This window comes from Chiloscyllium plagiosum, unplaced genomic scaffold, assembly GCF_004010195.1.
Source record: "Chiloscyllium plagiosum isolate BGI_BamShark_2017 unplaced genomic scaffold, ASM401019v2 scaf_2759, whole genome shotgun sequence".
NCBI lineage: Eukaryota > Metazoa > Chordata > Chondrichthyes > Orectolobiformes > Hemiscylliidae > Chiloscyllium > Chiloscyllium plagiosum.
In genome coordinates this window covers 4029-11889 of record NW_025212211.1, presented here as the reverse complement: position 1 = coordinate 11889, position 7861 = coordinate 4029, and the positions used below count along the sequence as shown (strand labels likewise).

Here is a 7861-nt window from a genome sequence, read left to right as displayed (position 1 = left end):
GGAGGGGGTGTCGGGGCTGATGATGGGTACAGAGATAGGGAGGGGGTGTCGGGGCTGTTGGTGGGTACAGAGATAGGGAGAGGGTGTGGGGGCTGGAGGAATTTGAGTCATGCATTGGCAGAGAGAGAGATGTAAAGATGGATGAAAATGATAAAGCTGCTCTGGATTGACAGTGACCTGAGCTCTGTGAGAAACAGCAGAGGATTGGGGAGTGAAGTCCTATCCTCTTAATATTTTAGAAATCGTCCCCGTTTTGTGAATCCCTCTTTACCTCCTAAGCCTTGCTGCTGTTTGCGATGCCCTCACTGCTGCCTTGTTCGACATTGGAGCAAACGTTCAGGAACTCTCAAAGCCCCTGTCAGGTTTTCCCCAGTTTAGGAATGCCGTACGTTCGGACTCCTACCTGAATAGCAGCTAGGTTTTCACGTAGTTGCCCAGCGTCTGATACTCCGAGTAGGACGGAACTGACTGTCTCGTTGCGCAGGCACCAGGCTGATAGGGAGATACGAGCACAGACTATCGCAGTGTTCAGGAACAATCTACATACACAGGTCCCCACGTCAGAGAGTCCAAAGGATCTGTGTATCCAATCACGACTGACTGAAATACACATCCCAATGGACCCAACCCCTTCCCATTCACTCCCATTGTACACCATCCCAATGGACTCAACCTCTTCCCATTCATTCCCATTGTACACCATCCCATTGGACCCCAACCCCCTTCCCATTCACTCCCATTGTACACCATCCCAATGGACCCAACCCCTTCCCATTCACTCCCATTATACACCATTCCAATGGACCCAACCTCTTCCCATTCATTCCCATTGTACACCATCCCACTGGACCCCAACCCCCTTCCCAATCACTCCCATTGTACACTATCCCAATGGACCCAAACCCCTTCCCATTCACTCCCATTGTACACAATTCCAATGGACCCGTACCCCTTCCCATTCACTCCCATGGTACACCATCCCAATGGATCCAAACCCCTTCCCATCCACTCCCACTGTACAACATCCCAATGAACCGAAATCCCTACCCCTTCACTCCCATTGTACACCATCACAATGGAACCAAACCCCTTCCCAATCACTCCCATTGTACACCATCCCAATGGACCCAAACCCCTTCCCAATCACTCCCATTGTACACCATCACAATGGACCCAAACCCCTTCCCAATCACTCCCATTGTACACCATCCCAATGGAACCAAACCCCTTCCCAATCACTCCCATTGTATACCATCACAATGGACCCAAACCCCTTCCCATTCACTCCCACTGTACATAATCCCAATGGTTCCCACAATGTTCTCACTTGGCATCAATGGGAGCCAATGATGACTTCAAATCCAGCGGGTGTAGGTCTAAAGCCTAGTCCACTGGCCAATGCATTCAAGTTTATGGCAACTGCAGGTCGGGAGTTGGCTTGTTTAGACATTGGCTTGGTTAGACATTGCAAAAAGATGGCCGTCCCTCCTCACCCCAGGCCTTGTTGACTCTGACATATACTTTCCATTCGACATTCCCACCCACCCACCCCCACAGAGGGCAGGCTCACCAATCGCCAGCTGGGTGAGGGTGCAGGAGATCTTCTCGGCGATTGGCTGCAGGGCCGTCACCTTGGCTTGCTGTAGCTGGCCTTCCTCACTCGTTATTCTTGCCTTCAGCCACTCATAACCCTGCAGGCCAACATAGGGTCAGACTCAGTCAGAACTCGAGCAAAGAACATCATGGAAAACCTCAGATGGTCGGCAGGACACTGGCAAGATCAAATGGTCAAGATGGGTCAGAGGTCAAATTGAGGTCAGGCCCACTCGGCAATCCCCAGTTTGAATGCACGGAGAATGACCATCAGGCAAAGGCCCAGAGAGTACAGGCCCAGAGAGTACAGGCCCAGAGAGTACAGGCCCAGAGAGTACAGGCCCAGTGAGTACAGGCAGAGAGAGTACAGGCAGAGAGAGTACAGGCAGAGAGAGTACAGGCCCAAAGAGTATAAACCCAGTGAGTACAGGTCCAGTGAGTACAGGCCCAGAGAGTAAAAACCCAGTGAGTACAAGCCCAGAGAGTAAAAGACCAGTGAGTACAGGCAGAGAGAGTACAGGCCCAGAGAATACAGACGCAGTGAGAACAGGTCCAGTGAGTACAGGCCCAGTGAGTACAGGCCCAGTGGGTATATAGCCCAGAGAGTACAGGCCCAGTGAGTAAAATCCCAGTGAATACAAGCCCATTGAGTACAGGCCAAGAGAGTACAGGCACAGTGAGTACAGGCCCAGTGAGTACAAGCCCAGTGAGTACAGGCCCAGTGAGTACATGCCCAGTGAGTACATGCCCAGTGAGTACATGCCCAGTGAGTACATGCCCAGTGAGTACATGCCCAGTGAGTACATGCCCAGTGAGTACATGCCCAGTGAGTACATGCCCAGTGAGTACATGCCCAGTGAGTACATGCCCAGTGAGTACATGCCCAGTGAGTACATGCCCAGTGAGTACATGCCCAGTGAGTACATGCCCAGTGAGTACATGCCCAGTGAGTACATGCCCAGTGAGTACATGCCCAGTGAGTACAGGCCCAGAGCATACAGACCCAGTGAGTACAGGCCCAGAGAGTACAAGCCCAGTGAGTACAGGCAGAGAGAGTACAGGCCCAGAGAATACAGACGCAGTGAGAACAGGTCCAGTGAGTACAGGCCCAGAGAGTAAAAACCCAGTGAGTACAAGCCCAGAGAGTAAAAGACCAGTGAGTACAGGCAGAGAGAGTACAGGCCCAGAGAATACAGACGCAGTGAGAACAGGTCCAGTGAGTACAGGCCCAGTGAGTACAGGCCCAGTGGGTATATAGCCCAGAGAGTACATGCCCAGTGAGTACATGTCCAGTGAGTACAGCCGCAGTGAGTACAAGCCCAGAGAGTACAAACCCAGTGAGTACAGACCCAGTGAGTACAAGCCCAGAGAGTACAAACCCAGTGAGTACAGGCCTAGTGAGTACAAGCCCAGTGAGTACAAGCCCAGTGAGTACATGCCCAGTGAGTACATGCCCAGTGAGTACAGGCCCAGAGAGTACAAGCCCAGTGAGTACAGGCAGAGAGAGTACAGGCCCAGAGAGTAAAAGCACAGAGAGTACAGGCCCAGTGAGTACAGGCCCAGTGAGTAAAATCCCAGTGAATACAAGCCCATTGAGTACAGGCCAAGAGAGTACAGGCACAGTGAGTACAGGCCCAGTGAGTACAGGCCCAGTGAGTACAAGCCCAGTGAGTACAGGCCCAGTGAGTACATGCCCAGTGAGTACATGCCCAGTGAGTACAGGCCCAGTGAGTACAGGCCCAGTGAGTACAAGCCCAGTGAGTACAGGCACAGTGAGTACATGCCCAGTGAGTACATGCCCAGTGAGTACAAGCCCAGTGAGTACAAGCCCAGAGCATACAGACCCAGTGAGTACAGGCCCAGAGAGTACAAGCCCTGTGAGTACAGGCCTAGTGAGTACAAGCCCAGAGATAACAGGCTCAGTGAGTACAGGCCCAGTGAGTACATGCCCAGTGAGTACAAGCCCAGTGAGGACATGCCCAGTGAGTACAGGTCCAGTGAGTACAGGCCCAGTGAGTAAAAGCCCAGTGAATAAAATCCCAGAGAGTACAAGCCCAGTGATTACAAGCCCAGAGAGTACAAGCCCAGAGATTACATGCCCCGTGAGTACAGGCCCAGTGAGTACAGGCCCATTGAGTACAGGCCAAGAGAGTACAGCCCAGTGAGTACAGGCCCAGTGAGTACAAGCCCAGTGAGTACAAGCCCATTGAGTACAGGCCCAGAGAGTAAAAGACCAGTGAGTACAGCCGCAGTGAGTACAGGCCCAGAGAATACAGACGCAGTGAGAACAGGCCCAGTGAGTACAAGCCCAGTGAGTACAGGCCCCGTGAGTACAGGCCCACAGAGTTCAAGCCCAGTGAGTGCAAGCCCAGTGTGTGCAAGCCCAGTGAGTACAGGCCCAGTGAGTACAGGCCCAGAGAGTACAAGCCCAGAGAGTACAAATCCAGTGAGTACAGGCCTAGCGAGTACAAGCCCATTGAGTACAGGCTCAGTGAGTACAAGCCCAATGAGTACAGGTCCAGTGAGTACATGCCCAATGAGTTCAAGCCCAGTGAGTACAAGCCCAGTGAGTACAAGCCCAGTGAGTACATGCCCAGTGAGTACATGCCCAGTGAGTACATGTCCAGTGAGTACAGCCGCAGTGAGTACAAGCCCAGAGCATACAGACCCAGTGAGTACAAGCCCAGAGAGTACAAACCCAGTGAGTACAGGCCTAGTGAGTACAAGCCCATTGAGTACAGGCTCAGTCAGTACAAGCCCAATGAGTACAGGCCCAGTGAGTACATGCCCAGTGAGTACATGTCCAGTGAGTACAGGCCCAGTGAGTACAGGCCCAGTGAGTACAGGCCCAGAGAGTACAAGCCCAGAGAGTACAAGCCCAGAGAGTACAAGCCCAGTGAGTGCAAGCCCAGTGAGTATAGGCCCAGTGAGTACATGCCCAGTGAGTACAGGCCCAGAGAGTACAAGCCCAGAGAGTACAAGCCCAGTGAGTGCAAGCCCAGTGAGTATAGGCCCAGTGAGTGCAGACCCAGTGAGTACAAGCCCAGTGAGTACAGGCCCAGTGAGTACAGGCCCAGTGAATAAAAACCCAGTGAGTACAAGCCCAGTGAGTACAAGCCCAGTGAGTACAGGCCCAGTGAGTAAAAACCCAGTGAGTACAAGCCCAGTGAGTATAAGCCCAGTGAGTACAAGCCCAGAGAGTACAGGCCCAGTGAGTACAAGCCCAGTGATTGCAAGCCCAGAGAGTACAGGCCCAGTGAGTACAGGCCCAGTGAGTACAAGCCCAGTGAATGCAAGTCCAGTGAGTACAGGCCCAGTGAGTACAGGCCCAGAGAGTACAAGCCCAGTGAATGCAAGTCCAGTGAGTGCAAGCCCAGTGAGTACAGGCCCAGTGAGTACAAGCCCAGAGAGTACAGGCCCAGTGAGTAAAAACCCAGTGAGTACAAGCCCAGTGAGTGCAAGCCCAGAGAGTACAAGCCCAGAGAGTACAGGCTCAGTGAGTACAAGCCCATTGAGTTCAGGCACAGTGAGTCCAGGCTCAGTGAGTACAGGCCCAGTGAGTACAGACCCAGTGAGTACAAGCCCAGTGAGTACAGGCCCAGTGAGTAAAAACCCAGTGAGTACAAGCCAGTGAGTCCAGGCTCAGTGAGTACAGGCCTAGTGAGTTCAAGCCCAGAGAGTACAGTCTCAGTGAGTACAGGCATAGTCAGTACAAGCCCAGTGAGTACAGGCCCAGTGAGTACAAGCCCAGTGATTACAGGCCCAGTGAGTACAAGCCTAGAGAGTACAGGCTCAGTGAGTACAGGCTCTGTGAGTACAAGCCCAGTGAGTACAGGCCCAGTGAGTACAGGCCCAGTGAGTACAAGCCCATTGAGTACAGGCCCCGTTTGTACAGATCCAGTGATTACAGGCCCAGCGAGTACAAGCCCAGAGAGTACAAGACCAGTGAGTACAGGCCCAGAGAGTACAGAACCAGTGAGTACAGGCCCAGTGAGTACAGGCCCATTGAGTACAGGCTCAGTGAGTACAGGCCCAGAGAGTACAGGCCCAGAGAGTACAAGCCCAGTGAGTACAGTCCCAGTGAGTATAAGCCCAGTGAGTACAGGCCCAGCGAGTACAGGCCCAGAGAGTACAAGCCCAGTGAGTACAAGCCCAGAGAGTACAGGCCTAGTGAGTACAGGCCCAGTGAGTACAAGACCAGTGAGTACAAGACCAGTGAGCACAGGCCCAGTGAATGCAAGCCCAGTGAGTACAAGCCCAGTGAGTACAGGCCCAGAGAGTACAGGCCCAGTGAGTACAGGCCCAGTGAGTGTAGGTCCTTGAGGCTGAGGCCTTAACTCTGTATCTAACTCCGTGCTGTCCCTGTCCTGGTAGTGTTTGATGGGGGGACAGTGTGGAGGGAGCTTTACTCTTATCTAACCCCATGCTGTCCCTGTCCTGGGAATGTTTGATGGGGACAATGTAGAGGGAGCTTTACTCTGTATCTAACCCCGTGCTGTCCCTGTCCTGGGAGTGTTTGATGGGGGAACAGTGTAGAGAGAGCTTTACCCTGTATCTAACCCTGTGATGTCCCTGTCCTGGGAGTGTTTGATGGGAGAGAGGGTCAGTGTAGAGGGAGCTTTACTCTGTAGTAATCCAATTCCTCCTGATGCTGATTAACCGAGGATTGAATTTTGAGTCTCTCCTATAGATTTTGTTTCCAGGGAAAAGTTGTATATCACTGAATCTTACCGGCAATGATGCCCTGGAATTTTCTGGAATGGCATCTTCATATTTTCCAGTGATTAAGCCACATGCCAATGGTGACCATGTCATCACTCCTAGACCTGAGGGAGATACAGAACTTTCACTTAAGGGTGATCTGGGGAAGGAAACAAGACCGAGAGACTAAAGGGAATCTGTGAATGACAGATAGACAGCGAGGGAGCGAGAGAGAGATAGAGAGAGCAAGAGAGAGGGAGAGAGAGCGAGATGGGAAAAGGTGGTGAGGAGAAAGAGGGGCGGCAAGAGAGAGAGGGAGTGAGGGGGGAGTGAGAGGGAGAGAGAGAGGAGGGAGGGAGAGGGAGAAAGAGAGGGACAGAGACAGAGGGAGAGAGAGTGAGGGAGAGAGAGCGGGAGAGAAAGGGAGAGAAATAGAGCACGGCAGGGGGACGGTGCTGTAACAGATATACAGTGAGTGTGAGGGAGCAGAGAGAATACGGTGATCCTTATCCTGACAGAGTGGGGAAGGTTATTGATGCCTGTCCTGTATTGCTGGACATTTCTTCAGACTGCAGATACTGCACTGAGCTGGGTGGGGAACTCAGACCATGATGGGTGTGGCCCTCTCTGGGAAGAGAATGGTCCCCCTCTGTACTAGCACATCTACCAGGACCTCCATGCCCCAGTCGACAATCCGTGATGTAAGTGCCACTTATCTGCCATGCTCGGGGTAAACTGTGCAGGGCAGCTCCAAACGGAGAAAGCGCAACTGTATGCTCATTGGCCTTTAAAGATGGCACCTGTGCCAGGGATCACGGAATATCTAGGAGTATCCGGGTGATGGTGAGTACCTCCAGCCATGATGGGTGGGAGAATCTGGCTGGTATTGAATGTGAGTTACACCATGGGGTGGGTCGGGCAGTTAATGAGGTGAGTCCGATACGATAGCACCAGGAAACTAGCTCTGCCTCATGCAGATAATCCCTCTGTCACACTCAAGGAAAATCAAACAAAGAAAAGGTATTGTTAGAATCTGCCCTATGAGTCATAGATTCTGTTGAAACTAATTCCAGTTACAAAAATGCAGAACAAATGCTCATCGGACTTCACAACAATATCCCTTTTCCCCATCTTTCCTGGGAAAACTGGCTCATGTTACAGGATGCTATCGAAGTGTCGGCATTTCTGCATTCTGAAACCTTCCAACACATCCTTCCATGACACTGTCTCTCAGTCTCCCTCTCTCTGTTTATTCCCCAAACCCCACCCATGTGGTGATATTTAAACCGATTCCCCCGCTATCTCTCTCTGGCAGTGATGTTCACACACACAGCACCCCCTTGTCATGACACAATGGAGATATGGAGCTGGAAACGGGTGGGAGATGCACATCCTGTCACTTCCAGCACGGGCTGCAGGTTTCCCCACGCTGGGCAGGGATCTAACACAGTGTTACGTGAGCAATGCACTGGGGTGGTGTTCACAGTCCTACATGCTGGGAGGGTAACTGCTCCTGGTTTACAGATCAATGCTCTGGGGTGGGGTACACAGTCCTACATGCTGGGAG

The 7861-nt window shown here is 52.3% G+C and overlaps 1 protein-coding gene across 1 annotated transcript in view; it reads right to left on the bottom strand.

Moving 5' to 3' along the window:
* Nucleotides 1–7861, bottom strand: part of LOC122547338 (voltage-gated potassium channel subunit beta-3-like) — a 19357-nt gene that overhangs the window by 8185 nt on the left and 3311 nt on the right. Inside the window, exons 2-4 of the mRNA XM_043685978.1 lie at nt 6325–6419; nt 1571–1691; nt 404–492 (exon numbers count right to left, since the gene is read on the bottom strand). Coding sequence (XP_043541913.1) covers nt 404–492; nt 1571–1691; nt 6325–6408 — 294 coding nt within the window. The 5' untranslated portion in view covers nt 6409–6419. The remainder of the gene's footprint in view (nt 1–403; nt 493–1570; nt 1692–6324; nt 6420–7861) is intronic.